The sequence below is a fragment of the Calliopsis andreniformis genome, chromosome 3, assembly GCF_051401765.1.
Source record: "Calliopsis andreniformis isolate RMS-2024a chromosome 3, iyCalAndr_principal, whole genome shotgun sequence".
Taxonomy (NCBI): Eukaryota; Metazoa; Arthropoda; class Insecta; order Hymenoptera; family Andrenidae; genus Calliopsis; species Calliopsis andreniformis.
Window position 1 is genome coordinate 26,477,421 of NC_135064.1, and position 20,299 is coordinate 26,497,719.

Consider the following 20,299-nt stretch of genomic DNA (forward strand, 5'->3'; position numbering starts at 1 on the left):
TTATTGTTGGCAGAGAATTTCTGATACATGTTTATGAGTAACAAATATATCTTTATTTTCCTTAAAGTGCACATGTTAATATAAAACGTAAATTAGGTTTGGTATGCATCACTGTTTATGCCATAATCAGTCTGGTATAAGTGAAACTTATAATTATACGAACCATATAAGAATATGATGGAAGTTACGGCGCTTACGAACTTTGAATAATTTAAGTTTAATTTCAATAGTCGATTATTAATTAATTAAAATAATAATACTCATACGTATAGAGTTAGAACGTGTGGCTTCATGTTTATTTGTACCATCAATCGTGGATGTTTATTTCCTCTTGTTTTTCCCTAGTGTTAGCGTGTGATGCTGGGGTTGCTGAGCGAACTGAATTTTTCGTCTATTTAACTCTAAGATATCGTCTTCCAGTTTCTTTCTGCTTTCTTCTACCTTTTTCTTTTCTTCTGTGTGATCCTTTTTCAATTTATCAAATTTGATATGGAGCTGAAAGGCAGATGTAAAGTTACAATAGGAACCTTTACTCTAAGATAGGAATCTTAGGATACTATAAGTTGAAAAAATATGTATTTCTACCTCTTTCTCCGCTTCCTTTAATTCCGCCTCTTTTTCTTTTACTCGTGCAACGAACAGCTGTCGCATTTCATCTTCCTTTTGTTGGAGCTCCTGTAAATGGATGGATCTCTTGGCCTCACAGGTTTGTTGGAAACTGACTGGTTTATTTTCACTATCTACGTCACTGAAGCCCATCTGTTCTAATCGTTTCTTACGATAAAGTTCATAATGACGACAGTGCGTTTTTTCCCTCATATCTTCCATATTAGTCCTTATCAACATTTCTCGCAATTTGACAAAATCACAATGGGACTCATTTTCCACTGCGATAAAATACAATGAATGTATGAATTATATGCAGTATGGATGTTTGCACAAAGATAAAAGTAAGTTTCTTTACCTTGTACTGTACCCCATGGGTATTGTCGGGAACGCATCATTTTATTTCCTACTCGAACAAAGTCTGTACTACCAACTACTGCAAAAGGTACATGAGCATTCATACTACAATTTACTTCTGCCACACTCTCATCGTCAGTAGGGAATTGATAAATATGAACTCCATTATTTTGTAATTCTGATATGATTTTGCTCTGAAACAAATGAAACTCATGAAAATAATAATATTAAAGCAGAGTGTTTACAACCTACCTTAAATTTCTGTAATTCTGTTTTTGATATTGTGTCAGCTTTGGCAATAATTGGAATAATGTTGACCTTTGTGTCAAGTTTCTTCATACACACAAGATCAATAGACTTCAACCTGGATTTATATATTTAAAACATAATGTAATCATACAATTGGCCACGTGGATATTGAATTGTCATCTACTCTCTCGACTCAGTGGACAGATTATAGAAACATCATAAAGGCATATTTTTTATAAAACACTCACCCATGACCAGTGGGACAAATAAAATATAGACAAACATGAATACGACTATCGTGATAAGTTGGTAAAGATCGCTTTATCTTCAATTCTTCTTGTAAATACGCTTCAAATTGTGCGTCAATATAATCAACAACTGCTTTAAAGCTATCCTCCTTGTTAATTTGATCACCATATCCCACAGTATCAACAATAGTAAGCTTTAATCTAACATTGCTCTCTTGTAATTCATATGTGTGAGCTTTAAGCTTCACAGAAGGGAGATTATGGGGACTTGGAGTGGATTCAAAGCTTGTATTGAACAGCGAATCCATGAGAGTAGACTTTCCAAGCCCAGTCTCACCTGTTAGAATAATAACAATTAACCTAATTACAAAGGTTCCCACACATTATAAGCCAACAAGACATCGCCCCTTACCGATGCATAAGATGTTGAACACAAATCCATTCTGAACTGATTTATTTACCAACTGGTCTGGAAGACTGTCGAATCCAACATGACCCGATAATTTCAAATTACGTATGTTGGATTCCAACTGGAAGTATGAATTAGCCATAAATGTAAAGAATTATGAACCGACCGGAAATTAGCAGTACTATCCATAAATGGAACGATATGACTTTTCGTCGAGTCCACTGTTGTTATGACAGTAGAAAGAACCAACGCCCTTCAGATCGTAAACACTACTCATACATCGACAAACCGATGGCTTATGTTTATATATGAAGAAGGACAATCGAAGGAAACATTCTCGGAAGAAAGACAGTCAGAAACGAGGCACAGTAGGTGTAAAATTGAAAAAAACTACACGTACCTTTGCACGCTCAACATCCGCCGACGCCATTTTTACTACTAGTGACGCCTGCGTTCACTCACACCGCAGCTCTCGGTCTTGTTGCACACAAACGCATCGCGATCAGTCGCGATACGAGCGTTTCATAATACAAGCGAGTATGAATTAAAGATAAAGTCGAATCGAATTATTCCCCGAATCGCCATAGTCCCATCTGTACTCCATTTTATGGGAAAAGTAATCTCACAAACTTGTAACATAAAACTGAACAAAAGATCGCGTATAAGTTGTTTCAAGTAATCAATAATAAAATATCGATTAAATATATTGGTAAATAATGGAAGATGGTGTATTGAAAATTTGATTTTTGAAATTTTATCGGAAATAAAGTGGATTTACTATTGAAATCAAAGTAAATAAATAAACGACTGAAGGAATATTTCTCTGGTTACAAGGTAAAAAACATGAGTCACTTTTTAAAAAAAGTGAACACAATAACTTGCAAGTCTATACTATACTATAGAATGTAAGGTTCTCAAGTTCGAGTCTGAATATCTAAGAAAAATATGTCTTGCATCGTTTTGCTTTCGAACGACAAATTTATTCAGGAAATTTCGCTGTTCCACGGGGTGGGTTCGTATCCCCCGCTCTCTCCCCACCACTCGGCACATGCGTGCGCCTAGGTAGGAACTTAGGGGCTCAGTTAGTGCCGGAACTGCGGGCGCGACGCTAGGGTCTTTCGCGGTGTCGTGCTGGCAGACCCCTCATAACAGTGTCTACTTTCTAACATGGCAGATCAATTTGTGTTGTATTATCATGTGACGGGGAAAAGCTCTCGTACATAAGACGGTCTTTTGTGTAAACTATCGTAGATTCTCCTCGACGGGAGAAACGTGTTGCCAGCGTAGACCACCGTCGCGATGGCGGACATGAAAAGTCCACCGTTCAGTGACATTAAGCGGCCGGAGGAGGTGGTGGCGATGGCGATGAACGACAGCCTCAAATTCGCCGTGCTGATCGGGCTGATCGAAGTGGGACAGGTGTCGAATCGGGAAGTTGTCAACACCGTGCTTCACCTGGTGAGTAGACCTAAAATTTCTCTAAAAACTTCCATACCGAGCCGGTCGCCCGTTTCACGGTCATTCCCGCCGATTTCGGTGCATCGGCCCAAATCTGTCAGCTCGAGCTGTCAAACCGATCGCGCGGTCCATCCGCGATCGTCTTTCGAAATATTTCCTTGCTCGATGACTAGTCCCGAGGATAAATGAGTCGGATGGGAAACGACGTGGAACGTTGAGGGGTTTCCTCAGTGCGATTTTATTCAACTTTCCTAGCGAATGTTTGCTCGGATATCGGCGATGGTTCTGCGGATACGCGATCGTCCTTGCACGTTTTTGCTCATAGGAACGGTCCTCGAAATGCGACGAACGTCAAATAGCATCGACGCGTTTATCGCTCGTCATTCAACATACAGTGGTTTTACTGCTGCAGTTCGGTTTATGGTTCAAACTTACCGTGTCCTGTGAAAACAAATTCTTCGTAGCTTGAGAGTTACTCCTTTTTTACTGTATCAAGGGGATGAAGAAGCAGTAAGGGCAACATATTGACAGTGTACTCGAAGTTCTTATGTGTGGATGTTTTCTGGAAATTTTGTAGTATGATTGATCGTACAGTGATGTTTTAGCGTATTGTTATAATAGTGCTCCATTAGTAGTGTATGGTACGTACATAACAATAATGTTATAATAAGGATATTTTAGTGCTGTGTTTTGGATTATTGTATTAGGAATACAATAAGATTTGGATACTATTATAGTGGTATTGAGTTAGCGAAATTGAAATGTATACTAAGGACATTTTAGCATAATTAGTTATATAATAGAACACATAATTGATACATAATAGTATTTTCATATTAATGGTAATGTCGTATAAATGTTCCAATACTATGTTGACAGTAATACTATATTGTAGTATCATTCATATTGTTGTGATTCCACTATTACGCAAGAATTTTATATATATATATATATATATATTTATATTTAGTCTCCACTAGTATGTGTAATACACGTATATATTTGAACCACGTACTGAGAACCCCTGAATTCAACACTATCAGTAAATACTGATTCGGGAGTATCGTTTCAACCAGTATCAGTAGACTGTGACACAAATTGACAATTTGTAGTTATAAAAAGTCGTGGAATAACTTTCTCCACAAATTCTCCGCATGTTTGTCTCTCTCTACAACCGATAGCCTCAATCTCATAGGATTACGTATTCCTACATCAAACTTCAACATTCTCCACTTTTATCACCGGCAGTTTGCACTTTACGATTACCTTGTCATTCATGTATTTATGTATGCATGCGCCATATGTGTATATCACACGTGAAAGAAGATTTCGGGTCCCTCGTAATCCCTACTGCACCTGCTTACTCGTCAAACTAGTCTCCTACTTCACACTCATGATTCAACAATTAATTACCCTCTTCGTAGCACCTCAACATCTTCCACGTTAAAAGGAAACCCCTGCTCCTTTCACGTTCGCAGATTATGCAAACGCGACAAGTTTATGGTCGCATTCGTAACACGTTTAATCGTACACTTTATAGTGTTGAGTGCTGTTCTCATGTTATCATATCTCGCTTTGAACAATATCACAATGTCTCTAAAGATTACCTTGTCGAAGGTAGTCGGTTCATGGACGTAAGAAAACATACTTATGCGGCATCTGGTGTACTTAGGTCCTGTGTGTTAAGGGTCATTAAAATCAGGGTTCCGAAGACCGACTCGGAGTTTTGGAGGAATTTCTGATCACCAAAGCTCGAGTTGGGGTCAGAAGAAATATGTTGACTTCGACTCCATGTTGCTAAATTTTATAAAAATCAGAATTTTGCTCAAAATAAGTAAATAGTTTTCTTTAGAGCTACAATCTAATTTACAAGAAAAGGTACGGTTTAAAAAATTTCTTTGCTTTATCTTACTTCTACTGTTAGGGTAGCTTTAGCTTCTTATATCTGCTACATTTAATGTCTATACATATAAAAACATACCTATATGCATACGTATTAAATATCAGTAGGATTATTATATTAAAAATACAAGAGTCAAGGTTGGAGTCGGAGTCAAGGGTCAAAGGTCAAAGAAAAAGAGGAGTCGGAGTCAGGGTCAGAAGCAAAAATGTTGACTGCCAATTCCACAGTCCTGCACGGTAAAAAAAACAGTCACACAAGCTTGTTAGAGTAGATTTGTATTGATTCTATTAATTTCAGGCTCGTTAGAGTACTTTTATAAATTCTACAAGAGATTTCAATAACTCCAGCTTAACATTTCTTTCCATGCGATTAAAATTTCCATCGATTCCATTCCCTGAAATCCTTCGCGGGAAGCAGCGGCGGAGCCTCGTTAAGATTTCGTCGGAATTGGCCCGATGCTTGTGGCAGAACGGACGTGGTAGCAAACGTGGTTCGTTCCCGAAGTACCGAAGACAAATACGTAGCACGTGGCAGCGATTAATGTCGGCCGTCACGGCCGAACCGAGTTACGATCGCGCGCCGCTTTTTCGATCCCACCAGCCGCCTCTCCGAGAATTAGTCGTCGATACCGATTGGACCTCCGTTTTCCATTGATCTTCGGCTGCGCCGAACAAGCGCGATTGAGATACACGGACACAACCACTGTTTGCTGCATTCACTTTGACCGTGAATTAATTATCGTCATTGGGAAACTGGCAACGTCGTCTACGCCTGGCACAAAGGGCCAGATTCTGGCAGATTTGCTGCGTTTCGCAGGAAGTGGGTCCTAATAGGCGATCTTTTATGCAAGCCAAAGTAAGCACTCCAGTACTGGTTACTTATTCAGGTTTTCGTAAAACTGCTGCTTCGTTGTTGCAGATAATTCTGATTTAGCGAATAATGTAGCTTTGGAGTTAATACTGTAGGAGGAAGTGTCTTCATACAGTGTCTCTGGTGTTGGATATTGGGACTATGAGGAATATATTCGATTTCTAGTGTTGAATGTAGTCAGATTTTTTTATATAGAAGGGGAAAGTATTTGAAGACAAAAAAGATTGGTAATCTCTGTAAATGAGAACTTGAACTCTGTATTCTGAGACTCTTGTAGTTTTTAACGCATCTTACTCACGACGGGAGTAAGAATCAATTAGCAAAATGAGCGATAGCTTTTTGTTACCCTTGTTTTCCTTGAGATTTCTTTACTGCTAGTATCTCTGTGGCCCCAAAGTATATTTACGAGTAAACAGGAATATTCATTTCACATCTAAACGCTTGACTAGTCGATTAATTCGTCCAGTAATAAAACTACTTTTTTTTACAAACTCCGTTGCTTAGTTATATGTCTATTCTCACAGTTTGAAGGCGTTCTATTTAACATATGTATAGCAGTTCCATCTACGTGCACAGCTCCTCCCCTAGACGTAAAGTTATTGGAATAGGCGGTTCCCTAATTATTTCAAGTAGGCACTGTGTTTTCACACGATGCAATATTCTCCCCCTCCTCTGCTCTCGCCATTCAATAAGAAATTTCGCGGCGCCACGCGATGGTACCTATTGCACGTGTTGTCCCGGTGTCTTTATCACGTTCCACAAAAACACAGCGACTCGAGGCAGCGTGAGGTCGGGCCAGCCTTGCTCTAAATATATGTACAGAGCGGCGTTTGGCGGGCAAATTTGCATAAGTAACTGATAAAGTGGAAGCGGTTTCGAGTTTTTCCGTCTGGAGGATTATCCGTTTGCTTTCGAGAGTGGGGAGCCGTCCTCGACGAAGCCCTCGTGAACGTGGCGCAAGGAAATTGGCTAATTAGTTGAGTAACCGAGAGACCGATCCTTTTTTTTCCACCCACTACATACCTACCTGTCTCTTTCGACGTATTCTGATTATCGAGCGAATGCCGCCTCGGAACGAGAGCAGGTTGGCTAGATACAGAGATAAAGTTGGAGAGATTAGATTAGGTTGTTGTCGGTTTAGCTAACGATGGGCTAGATTTTATGTGGAGTCATTTTAGAAATATAAATCGTCTAAAAATCTTGATATTTTCGAAGTATCAATCTCCTGTTAAATATTGATCATATCGGAGTGAAAGATAATTAATTCTTAGATAAAAACTCATATACTTACAATATTTTTCTTTGATTCTTTGGAAATTAATAATACTCTAAAATTGTATCTATTAGAGCCATAGAGGTTCCCAAGATATTCAACAATTTCTGTTTTCAGATAATCCTGAAAGTGATTTCAGTTACTATATTCATAGAATTCTGCTATAGGGAATATCCAATGCTTCACTAGGTATAGGCAATTCGCTTTTGTTATACTACATCGCGGCGAGGTTCCATTTTGACGTAAATGCGAGACGGTTTCAATATCGAACGCGCGACTTTCTAAAGTATACTTCGTTTGAAAAGTATAATCGTGTGTCCGTGGGGGTATACACTTTGCCTGGGTCGTGTATAGAGCAGCGTGTAAACGATAATCGATTAGGAGACCGCGTTCCTCACGCACCAGCACACATCACGCATCGACCTCCCATTTCTTCCTTCCGATCTGACATTCTCGCTGAAAAAGCGTCGTACATTCAATCAGCGCGCTGGTTGTCATCCAACATGTATCGTTTATCTCGCTTATGCTACTGGACCGATGAATCAGCTTTTGTTGCGTTCGTGCACAATTAATCACGCAGACAATGGCCGTCGGTTTGATAAACGAGCCCTGACAGGGCTTTTTAGCAATTGATAATTAATGTAAACGAGGAATTCGACCCTTTGCCCGACTCGAGCGAGAAACTTGCGCTCGTTTTACACAGTTGATTCACACGTGACGTCCATTGGCCACCGATGTTTGTCGCATTGTAATCGAACTCTTCGCTACTGTCGTTCTTTGGGACTAGAATATTGTGTTCGATAGAACTGAAGTGCAACGACTGATAAAGCGTTATTGGATCTGTTTTACTTCAGTAATTGTTAACATCGTATCGTTGATACTGAGACTTTGAATGCAAGGTGTAATTTGCAGGAAATAAATTTGGATCTGATTCGATTTGAGCCTCTGTTAAATAGGCACGTACAAACCAGGAAATACCAAAGACTAGTATTCAAGAAACGAACTTTAGACTTTCACTGAAACTTAAGAAATTTTAACCTAGGTTCTCAGAGTTTCTCGTGTTGATTTTTTATCATGAACATTTCTGTTGACTAAGAAGAACCGGTTCTGCTTCCAAAAGCAGCGTTGAGCTTGGTCAGTGCTTGGATAGGTGACTTGGAACTTCTTGTGTCATTAATATTAGTAATCACCTGAAGCTATGGATCCTCAAAGTTCAGCATAGAGTTCGATTCCAGAAAGTCTTCCATTTTTCCCCCTGACATCAGCATGTTACGTAAGCAATGACTGTTTCATCTGCCACGAAGTTCTGTTTGCTCGTGTAAATAATATGCACGACTCGGACGCTTCCGTCAATCGATCGGTTGCTAATTGATCGGACAAAAGCGCGATTTCGTAATTTCCATATAAATGGGAATGCAGATTCGGCGTGTTGCAAGATCGGCCGACGGAATTCATGGCCCTATTGTCATCGTTCGCGTTTCTGCTCGTGTTCCGTGGGACAGTTAGGCGTATTCATCGATCGCCCACTGACGGGGGCGTGAATCGATTGTTGGCGGTATCGTTTTTGCTTGACCGCCAGGTTCAGATGGTCGCCAGGATGAGATAAAAAGGTCCAGAATACGCAGTTATTCAATCGATTTTATTCCTGTGGTTGTAAAGTAAAACGACGCAGACAACATTTCAATGTTCAATATTTCAAACATAAATTTCGCATCATAAACTTGTAATTTGACATAGAGATAATTTTAGTTTTAAGAGAAAAAAGTTCTGTCCAATTTCAGCAACATGGAACTCAGTAAGATTTAGATTTAAAGTCCCTTTTTTTCTGTCGATGATTCCCACAGTGCATATGCAAGTGGGCACCAGATGCGAGAACATGTTAGCCACGAGTGGATAATAAGATCCAATAAGACTCGCCGACTTTTTTCGATGTCAGGAACACGTGCAGCTTTCTATGTATATTTAAGAAGCTCGTCGCTTTCATACCGTCAAATTGTGGTTTCCAAAGGGAGTCAAGCTTTGACAGTACCCAGAAATTCCCAAGAATACCTTAGATGAGAAAGCTGGGATCTATGTTAGAGTAAAACGCTAAAGATAGAATGTCTTGAATATTTATACAGAGAACCAATCGAAGTTCAGACTTCCTGGAACTTGTAGAAATTCCAACTTCCCGAATCCAGAGAGTACGTAAATATCACGAACTTTGTAGCTTTCGAGGTTGCCCAGTATTAGAGTTCGCGAACTTTGGGGGAACTATCGGTACACTTACACATCACTCGGGAAATTAGGGTTAGACAGAAAACGTAGGGACGACATTCCCTCTCGTTTCTTGCCAGTCCATTCGAAGTAGTCAAATTTGGGATATTGACTGAGGATTGACTCGTAAACATTGCAGATTGTGTGACGAAAATTTAATCGAGGTTGTTTCGGGGTCGAAGTCGAATTGCCTGAGGAGTAGCTGTTGACCTTTTGCCCCCAGACCGTGTTTTTCTATAGATTACCCAATGCTTGGGTTTTATTCGATAGAGACATTCTTTGGGTCACCTTTTTCAGGAAGGATCGATCAGTGTACTCTCGTGGGAGGATGACAGGGTTGTAAAGTCACGAAAATCACCTGTCGAGGTCTGACGAACCTGGAAACTGCTTTCTGACACATGAATTATTCCCTCATAAATACTCTATTTGTTACATTTAACGCTACATCTACAAAGTTGTGAAAATCTTTGACAAATAGAAGATATAATGTTCAAAGGAAAAATTGAGGAGTATCATCTACTGAAGTCAATCTTGACCTGAGCTAGTACCTTCCGAAAACATTTCATAAATTTAGAGCTTGATCTACTCTGAAACGATCGATGACAAATTGACAGAGAAACCACGTTCGTTACCGTAAGCCACGATAATTCATAGCCGATTGGAACACGCGCATGGCCACCGCTAATCAGTCAGCGCAATTTCCGTAACTCGAACGCCAACTATCTCGCGTTGACAGTCATCTCGCCGGGAGACCAATTTTATGCCCGCGCTGGGTTGTCACAGCGAGAGTGGTCAGTAATTAATTCGACGATGGGATACGGTATTATTTACTTTCCGCGGGGAAATTTGCAAACGTCGGCGAATGAGACCGAATAGACAGCTATTCATTCGCGGACTATGGTAATTGCTCAGGGGTAGCGATTTCTGCTGGAATTGTTATTTCTTCTTCGAGAAAGCTTGTCGCTATTCGTCTTACTGCTGACTGAGAAAATTATTTCGTAAGATAGATATTTCTGGGTAAAAGCAGGTATTTTAAACTTGAGATAAGAATGAAGGCGTGTACAATTTTAATGAGAAATTAGGGAAATGAGACTGAATCAGAAATCTGTCGAGTATACCTGCATTTATTATTCAACTGTTTTTGTTTTTGTGCTTACTTTTAGCATCATTATTATGTTCTGAAATCTGATATGTTATTATTACTGTTAGCGGGGACAAAGCTTGCTACAAATAAAAGAAGAGTTAGTACATCAGGTGATTAATAATTTGAAACGAGAGGTAAAAATTGCTAAAGGAAATGATTAAAGATTTCAACTATCACGTTATGCACGGGTAACAGTAACTGACCATTAACTTAGGCTTTGCAGCAGATTTTCACCCTTATCAATCACAGAGCAAATCTCGTTGGAGGGTTACACGGTAGGCCAAAATAATTGATCGCAATAAACCAGCTCGCTGAACTGTTAACGTTCTCATAAGCGTCCAGGATAGCTCACTAATCCCTGTAACACTATCTACACTGTAAATTCTTTTTTCAGGCCGCTATGCCGCTCGATCGCGGCCATCGGGAAATGCGAAATATTGCACGACGTTCCAGCGACATTCGCCCCGATATTTATAGCATCGAAACGTTCTACCCCGTCTTCCATGCACGTACGAGCCATAGAAAAGCTCGTGTATTTAATCGTCAAGTTTCAGGGGGATACCGAGCTCGTTTCGGGGCATGGAACGCGCGCACACTGGCCAGAGTAGAGTGCTACGAAAATATTTGCCAAGTGTAACACGTGTCGCGAGTGGAAAAAAAGCGGCCGGGTAAATAGTAGCGGGATACGCAACGACCATCGATTCGCGTTAACATTTACGTTTTATTCGGTCGCGCTAATTTTTTCTCTCTCTGTTTCTACTTGTTCTCCACCCCCTGCAACGTTGCAGGCCAGGGTTACGTTGGATCGAATTTCGGAATTCGATTTCGTGAATTGGACGAGCGTGACCCGCGTTATTCTCGCCTTTCCAGTGCCCATTAGAATAAACGATGATTAATTACAGGCCCGCGTTGTAATAACCCTCCCCACACCACGCCTTTATTCCGCCTACTAATTAGTCTCCATTGTAACGACTCCAAGTGCCTCACTCATTGTTTGTAAACTCTGGTGGCGATTCCAGCTAAGCGGCCAGCCGCTCGAAACCCCGTGTTACGCGCGTCTACTGTGGGAGTAATTAATATGCGTACTACTGTGAGGGTTAAGGGAATCGAGCGCGAGAAAACTGTATTCGGTTTCGCTAGGTTTCGTGCAAGGATATTGAATTAAACGTGTTTGAGCCGAGTGGCGGGTAAGTTCCAATCCTTTCATTCATATGCAGTTTCGCTTTGTGAACTCGCTGAGATTTATGTTGGTTTCATGTATTTGGTTCTTTTTTCTCGTGTAACAGTTCTTGTGTAAAGTCACATTTTGTCACAATAAGCCACATTTTTAAGAGTTTTGAGTTGCGTGTAAATTGAAGTTTGTAAGGTAGAATTTATAATTTTACTAAAAAATTAGATCAAAAGAACTCTTCTCTTAAAAAGATTGTTTAGAAATAAAAATATGTAACTTATATTATTTTCCCTTAAAACCGCAAACATGAGTCTTTCGTAGTTCAGTTTACATAGTAAGGTGTTTTTCAGGTTTACTCGTGTAGTAAGTGCCATTGGTATTCTATTCCATTAGGGTGCCAGCTCTATTTAACTTTTTCAGAGCACAAGCAATGCACAAATGTTGACTGAATTAATTTTAACCGGATATTCTTGGCAATTTTCAACACTCCAAAGCGATTTTTTCTCCTATTCAAGGATACAGCGACTGAAATTACTTTCAAAGCATTACGGTTTTGCACTATCTCTATATAGGTCAAATGTAATTTGAAGAAATTTCTCCGTTGCACTTAACTCTTCGCGTTTTATGTCCCATGCACTTATCGACCAGAAACATTGTGCTGCTCTTTCATCGGTATTTTCGCTTCGAAGGCCATCGTAAATAATTTCCACGAACGTTATCGCGGCAGTAATAGTTCACTCCTACAGATAGGCGAACGAAAGACGGTTACTGCCTGCATTTCTCGCGTAACCAAACACGTGACAAGATTGTTCATTCCCGCGGCTCGAAAATCCATCTTCCACTTTGAATTAGAAAATTGCTGTCGACTCGTGTCGTTCTGACGCAGCAGGAAGACAAGTGTAATGCGGGAGACACACTTGGTTGAACCGTCTGCTGTGACTGGGACAGTGATGACATAACTACATCTTAACTCGATAAATTCATTGCGGTTACGGTAACAGGTTGGATGGTGTTCGCTAGTGTTCACTGTGCGCAGCACAGATTACACGGATACAGAGCCGGTAGCGTTATCAAATCATACGCCGAGCAATTTGGAGGTCAGCCTGCTTATCACGATAATAGCCGTAGGTAGAGATCGTGAACTGATTTCGAGCGGAAATGTACGCGATTAATGACGGGGATTTGGGCGATATTGTCAAATCCCTGGGTTCAGATTCAAAGTAATTATTCTTTAGTAATTAACAGGTTTGGGTGCATTAAGCTCGAATGAAAGTCATGGTGACTTATGGGAGGTACTTCGAGTTGATATGGTTAGAAGTTTTGCTATGGCTTTTGTAAAATATATTAAAAATTAAATAAGTTCCATATCTCTGTGAAGTTCCTCCATACATTTCAGAAGTTGTATAACTTTCATAGTAAATTTTATTTAATATTGTACGTGCAGGTACATAGAACGACAAGTTAACTATCCTGGAAGAAGACTTTGTGAGAAAGCTATACCAACAGAATAAATTAAAGATTAGAAAAAATCATATTTTTCATATCTTTAATAATTTATGTACTAATACTGTTTCATGTTGGTCTCTTCATTAATTTGACGATGAGAAAGTGTTCTAGGCGCTGGCGTATCTCATCGAGTAAAAATTGCGGCGATAAGCGTAATCGCTATCGATACAGCGGCATGCTTAATCGTGCTAATCTCGAGCAAATAGTGGGGTATGTATGTCGATTTGGGTGCATAGCTGGTTTGTGTTGAACCAGGGCCTCATTAGGCGGTGTACATTGTCGCGTGAAGTCATTTACGTGTATAGAAGCGCTCACAGTATATATTTAGGTTAAGCTCGATAAAATCCTAAACTTCTTTTGCTGAGCCATGTCTCCCCCGCTCGTTGATAAAAACTAAAAAGAAGTATTTCACACCTTCTTCAGCAAATCGCATTCTTTTTTATTCGGTTATCTACATAGTTTGGTGCATCAGAGATATTATAATCTAGCAAAATATTCAGCACTCTCGTGCAGAGTGCAATTCGGTAATAGAAACTTTTTACTGTAAATTACTTGGAAAGTTTCTACCAGGAGGGCTTGCAATATCTGAAGAAGGAAGTATCGGAGGAACTCGTCGGAGAGATGGGGAAATTCTAAAGTAGACTGGAAAAGTGCGAGACGTAATAAATATTAAATTACAATTAAGAAAACCGTATCTTATCTGTCTTCGAATTTGGATTAATAAAAAGTGTTTGATCGTGTTTAGCAATTATTCGCAGAAATATCCACTATATTCCTCTGCATCTCCATTTGTTAGACACTATGTTTGTAATTACCTAAAAAAAAAAAAAGAAAAAATAGGTAGTAAATTCCCAAAAGTAAATATTCGTCTACACATTGCAATAAATATCGCAGAATACCCGGAAAAAAATTCCACAACCCTCCTGTCTCTAAAAGAAAAATTGGATAACTTGTAACAGTTTTTGTCCAAATTCCCATTGAAACAACAGCCATAAAATTTTTTTCACGAAGAGAAATATTGTCTACTATCGACTTTGGGAATTGAATGGACCAGGCGAATTGTAAGTGGCGACAGATACCTGCAGCTAGTCACAGTACCTTCGAAACTACACTTTTTAACGCGTTCACTGGAGGAGTAGCGTCGAGTAATAGCGCTATAACGATCGGAATTTTTGGCACCAGTCCACGTGCATTTGCTGCGGGAATTTTTCTGCCGTTTAAGGCCAACGACTCGAGAGACAAATTTTCCAACCGCATTTTGCAGTCATACGGGTAACACTAGCCGTCCACTGAAGCTACTGTTTAAAGAACGAAACACCTCTTCCGCCACTGCTTCGTGCATTTCAGAAAATGAAGATTATCTGTTGTAGGTACTGCGAATGCATTTCATTCACCGCATGGAATTCTTTCGAGGCATAGAAACAATGTTTTTATTAGAAGCCTCGAGTTCAATATCGGTACATCGATGAAAGCGCTTGGCCTTGATCCAGCTCTGTTTACTGCAGCATTCTCTCTTCCCCTTTATAAACTAACGCAAGAATTTCAGAAGCCCGTCGAGACTTCGATTGAAAGTACTTTTATCGGACCGTAATCCGGATAGAAAAGGAAAATTGCTCCGCGTTAAAATATTCCTGAATAAAGATTTGCATCGCGATCGCGAGTGCATCGGAAGGAGCGGTAATCATTTTCCCAGGCATACGGTTACATTTCCTATGATGAATGAAAATTCTATTCGACGAAAAAATCAGAAAACTCTTGATACGATTTTGCCTCGTTTTATCATGGAATCGAATCTGAAAGCACGCGGATATGTAGCTTTGCACACAGCGTTCTTGCAGACTTTTTCAGGATCGATTTCCCCCCAAAAAACGAACAACTCCTGCGAACTCTTACCCAGCTTTTCTTTTCCTTTTCGATCCCTTTCGAGATCCGGATCTTTTCACCTCTCGCTCGGGAACGTTCCAAGTAAATTCAGAATTCGAGCTATCTCCGCAGCTCCTATTAAAAAGCTCTTTCCAAACGCCCGAGCGTCTAACGTGGGACGGCCAGTGACAGTTGCTCGATTTAATTAAAAATTTCGCGTTCCCACGCTTTATTAATGGAACTCCCAGCGGGGGGGTCGAGCTATCGAAGCGCGAGCACAATTTCGCATCGCGTCTCGCGGCTTCTTGTCCTCGTTCTCGTCCGCCGCCCCTCGTCGGTCCGTTTCTGGTCGCGGAGATTTTTCTGTCCGCACTTCCGGGCTAGAAAAACTCGTTAACTTTAGGGACACGGACGACGACAGCGCGGGGGCGGGGAGAGAGGGAGCAGAGGAGAGGAGTGTTCGTATTAGCGAGGGCTGCAGTGGCTCGGTCAATAACAGCCGCCATCCACCTGCACTGGACTTTTGCTGATGCAGGTTCTCACCGCTTCCTCTCCATTTTCCTTGCGCGTCTTGTGCTAAATTCCCGTGTTCCTTTGTATAATGTAATTTCGCGTGACGCTGGAGCAGCGTCGATACCACGGCACTCGAGATCGCCGATCACCGGGTCCTTTCAGGACGTCGATAGTCGACCGTGCCAGTTGGGGCACGCGATTCGTCTCGCTCGCTGGAGATAATGGGACGAGCTCGATCGAGTGTTTCGCTTTTTTCGAGACCACAACACGCACGGGCTTCCGCGGGCCGGTCGTGAAGTTTATTTCAATTAAGCCCTCGAGTTACGCCCTGTGCCGATGGGGGATATCGTAAGAGTCTTTCTGCGATAGCATTTGTTTCGTTTATATCGGAATACTTCACGTGTGGTAGTTTATCGAGTGCGGTGAAAGGTTCGGAAAATGAGCTCTGATAATTTAGGGAATGACGAGGACAGCCTCAGTGGCGAGTGTAGTGAGTATATCAGTTTGCTGTGCCAAGATAGTTTTTAGAATCAATTGAGAGGAAAATGCGGTAGAACCTTGATGGGCGAAACTTTGATACTTGTGGCGTGTGGGAGAGTATTACGGGTAAAGTAGGACGTAGAGGGGAGCGCGTAGATGTTAATTTGAGAAGACTTAATTGGAAGCTTGATAATCGTGTACATTTGGAGCTTTACTTTTGCAAAAATCGAGGTTCTACTGTACTACAGTATTACTGTTGAAGATGTATCGAATTTTGTGGAAGTTGTAATTTTAGCTTCAATTATTCAGAATAATTTTTGCGTATTTTATTTTGTTTAAAAGTATGTTCTAATTTTTTTCCTAGCAAGTATCAAACAAAATGTTGAGTATCTTGTTTCAAGTAACGGGAGCAAATTAAAATTCAGTAGAATGAGTTGGATTCTTTTTTTTAATAATGTCTGTAATGCTCTTTCGCTGGGAACATTTTCGATCATCCTCTTAAACAAACTTTAATACGATTTCCACGAAGACTTTCTCACGATCAGAATGAATTGAATTATTCTTTTTAGATTATGACTGTTGCTGTCTTAGCTCCTGAATAATTACGGTATTCCACATAACGCCAACTTCAACAGTTTAACTCTTTCATTTACTTACAGACGTCTCGTCTGCATTTGTCTATTTTATTGTAATAATTAACATGAAATTACGAGAAAGTACACAATAGCGAGACTCTATTTCAGATGCACTGCATCAGTAGTACGACCATATTAACAATTTTCCTCCGACTTAAAGTCAATATTATCCTTCTTCCTTTTTTAAATACTGATGTATGTTGGAAGGCGCGGAGTTAGTCCATACATCGTGTAAATAGACGGCACAATTATCCCCCGAGGCGTGACACGGACGCAGGGCAAATAAAAAGGAAAATAAGCGAAAACTGCATAGTGTAATCGCGCGCAAAGTAGTTCGAGTCGTTCATTATCCCAGCGCTGGGGATAGAAATTTTGTTAGCGCGTAACGAAGATTTAAAACGACAGGCTACACCCTTAAGAGTGTTATCGATTTATCCTTGGCACTCGATACCTTGAAATATCTCCGTTTAATATCCTGACGATATTAAAATCCGTAACAAAGAGGTGAGTTCATTCATTTCTGTCCTCCCTCGGACGTAAACTCGAATGCTTTGTTCAGGAATGTCGGAAGAATCTGTGATATAAGCGTCCTCCGTTCTCCCTCCTGACGTAATTTTTTGTCTTTATTCGCTCGGAGATATTAATAATACAATATTACTCGGGGATGCTTCTAGGGCGAAGCGCAGATTGTACATTTAAATCACAAGCGTTGTAGCGAATACCAGAAAGGTGCCTTCGCTCGGTCCAGTGTAATTTATCGTGGACACTTTATGCCTTCCAGTTATCATTGGATTACCGGAAATATTCGTATCTCGATTCGCTCGCGGTGAATATAGCGTGGGTGGAAAATCGTAGTACAAGCGGCCAGAGGATAATTCTATGTAAAAAAAAATAAGAAAAAGATGTAGTATACAATCTTTTTACCCCTGGCTGGTTGTATTACGATTTTCCACCCATTCTGCATTCCTTTTCTCGAAATTTTTTTTCTGTCGCATAGACGAGTATAAAAACTCGACGATCTGCGCGCGCACTACTAGAGCATCAGCAGCATTCAATTTCTATTTAATTCAGGATTAAACATTAACATTCATTGTGCTCGAATCGATAATCTTTTACTGCGGTCAGGATATTCACTGAGGGCTGTATAAATATTCATTCGCCATGGTTTAATTTTCAGCGTGAAGAGGCAGGAATAAATTTGTTTGTTGTTCTTTTTAAACCTCGTGTTACGCGATGGGCCGCTCGTTGACGCTTGCTGATAAATAACGTTTCAATGCTCGCGTGAGTTGCATTGGTTACGCGTGATTTGAGAGACGAGGGTGTAACTGGGAAGCTGCGCATAAAATTATCGACGGCTGCTGTCGATAACGTCGCGTTTGACAAGGGCACAGCTCCGCTTTCCCACATTTCAAGAGAGACGGAATTTCGTTACGATGGTTTCGCGGTTTTAAAGTTTGCTCAGGAATGGCCTGATTGGGATTCAGTTTGAGAGGCACGAAGAAGAAACAGCTAACAGGGGCGGATAAGCTTGCCGCTAACTCCCCATGAAGACTATAATGTTTCCAGTCGTAGCCTCTTAATAAGTTCCTCCTATCTGCCTAAATTTGACGTAAAGTTGAACGGGACGCTTAACGAAGCTGCTTCTTCTTTATAATGCACTGGCTCGTTCCCCGCTGCGAAAGGTGTTGCTTAACTGGGCAGCGCTGGAATTTATAATGTTCATCCCGACGTATTGTGCATCGTTAAATCTTCATTCTTGCGGCAATTTTCAAACGTTTTATGAGAGATACTTTTTTATGTTTGATGCTTGTGGTTAGAGGTTGCTAGGAGCTGTAAACTCTCGCAAAGCTTGTGAAGTTAGATACACAGTACATACTTAAATCATAATAATTTGCAAACACAGAAGATGACTTGTTTTAAAACAAACTTAATACAACAGGATGAAGAAAAACAGTTTTATACCAACAAAAGCAAAATTATGGACTCCAAGGCAGACATCACAGCCAAGCGTCAAAACAAGGACGAATTAGCTCTTGTCCTATACCACAATTAAGATGAGCATGGAAAATGGAAAATTGTTGGTTTAATATGGAATGGCTGACACCAGATCCACCTCAGCAGGACTTAACCTTGCCTCTATCATCAACAAACGAACCTCAATTAAAATAGCATCTGTCAGCTGGCCCTAAAACACAAAAAACCTCGATTTTAATCGATTGATGCGAATCACTAAATTGTTTTTCATTAAGTAGAGCTGCCTGAAGGCGGGAAAAGAAGCATTTTCAACTGGATTCGATTGCAGCGGCTGGCGATAATCAGAAAATATCGACGGATGGAGAAAGCTGCCCCGGAAGCATTGAGCGGCGAGTTTGACTGGCCTAATTTTAAACTAATATTGCTATACATACAGTGTGCCTGCATACTGAGACGTGGGAGAGTAAACACGTTAGGTACACCTTGGGCTTTTTCCGTCGTGATGGGATCGATCGATCGCAAACCCTCGCGTATGGACGTGGCTATGTTACTACCTGCATGGACGACTCTGGGTTAATGACTCGGATGGTGAATGACAAGACGCGCGTGTCGATCCAGTCATTGTCATGCAGGAGATCGTGGGACGCTCTCGAGAGTCTTTTGAGGAGCGGAAACCTCAATTTCACGGTGGAGGGATACGAATTGCCCTATCGTCGTGGAAATCAACGTCAGAACGAGTCTACGATCGACTGTGGATAGTGAAATGACAAAACAACCAATGAAGAGACGTCACTTTTTTTCAGGGCAAACGTTACTTTTTCTAGCTTGATTCGAACCTATCAATATCGAATAAGGGAGACAAATTTCATAGAAGAACAGGTTCATAGAGCAAGATCTGTGAAAAAATTTCGTAGAAGAGCTTCATAGAGTAATATCTTTAAAAAAAATTGTAGAGAGCAGCAAAACTTCTTTTTTTTATTCCAACTTAAATTGCACAGCGAACGTGTGAGAGAAGCATTATCATAAAAGTGAAGAATCCAGTCTGCGCTAGCCAGAGTGTCTTAGAGAATCGCTTCGCAGAGGGCGGTTCACTTGAAACGAAAGAGTATTATGGTCAGATAGGTGGATCTAGAGGCATCTCGGACGCGGTGGGGTGTAATTGCGAGTTGATATCGGAAAACTGGAGTTACGGTTTTTAGGAAAGTCCAGTAGTCACTAGGTAGACGTTCTAGCAGCCACCAGATGCTGCCTCTGGCAAAAAGTGCTCCCTCGAGGCGCGCATAATGCGAGCTTTACCGGAACCTAGGATTTCATTTGAACAACCCGCGCGATTTTGCCTTTCACGTGCCACGTGAACGAAAAACATTCTTTCGGCGAGCTGGCC

General features: G+C 40.7%; 2 protein-coding genes across 2 annotated transcripts in view; one reads left to right on the forward strand and one right to left on the reverse strand.

The window, feature by feature from the left end:
• Window positions 1-29: 29 nt before the first annotated feature.
• On the reverse strand, window positions 30-2,312 carry Septin2 (septin 2). Its single transcript, XM_076393574.1, has 7 exons — window positions 2,270-2,312; window positions 1,873-1,990; window positions 1,461-1,797; window positions 1,216-1,327; window positions 965-1,157; window positions 586-887; window positions 30-495 (listed from the first exon to the last, which is right to left on the reverse strand). The coding sequence occupies exons 1-7, from the start codon at window positions 2,297-2,299 to the stop codon at window positions 322-324; spliced, it is 1,266 nt and encodes a 421-aa protein (XP_076249689.1). The 5' UTR covers window positions 2,300-2,312; the 3' UTR covers window positions 30-321.
• Window positions 2,313-3,004: 692 nt separating this feature from the next.
• Rg (A kinase anchor protein rugose) overlaps window positions 3,005-20,299 on the forward strand; it is a 305,329-nt gene continuing 288,034 nt past the window's right edge. Inside the window, exon 1 of the mRNA XM_076374963.1 lies at window positions 3,005-3,327. Coding sequence (XP_076231078.1) covers window positions 3,169-3,327 — 159 coding nt within the window. The 5' untranslated portion in view covers window positions 3,005-3,168. The remainder of the gene's footprint in view (window positions 3,328-20,299) is intronic.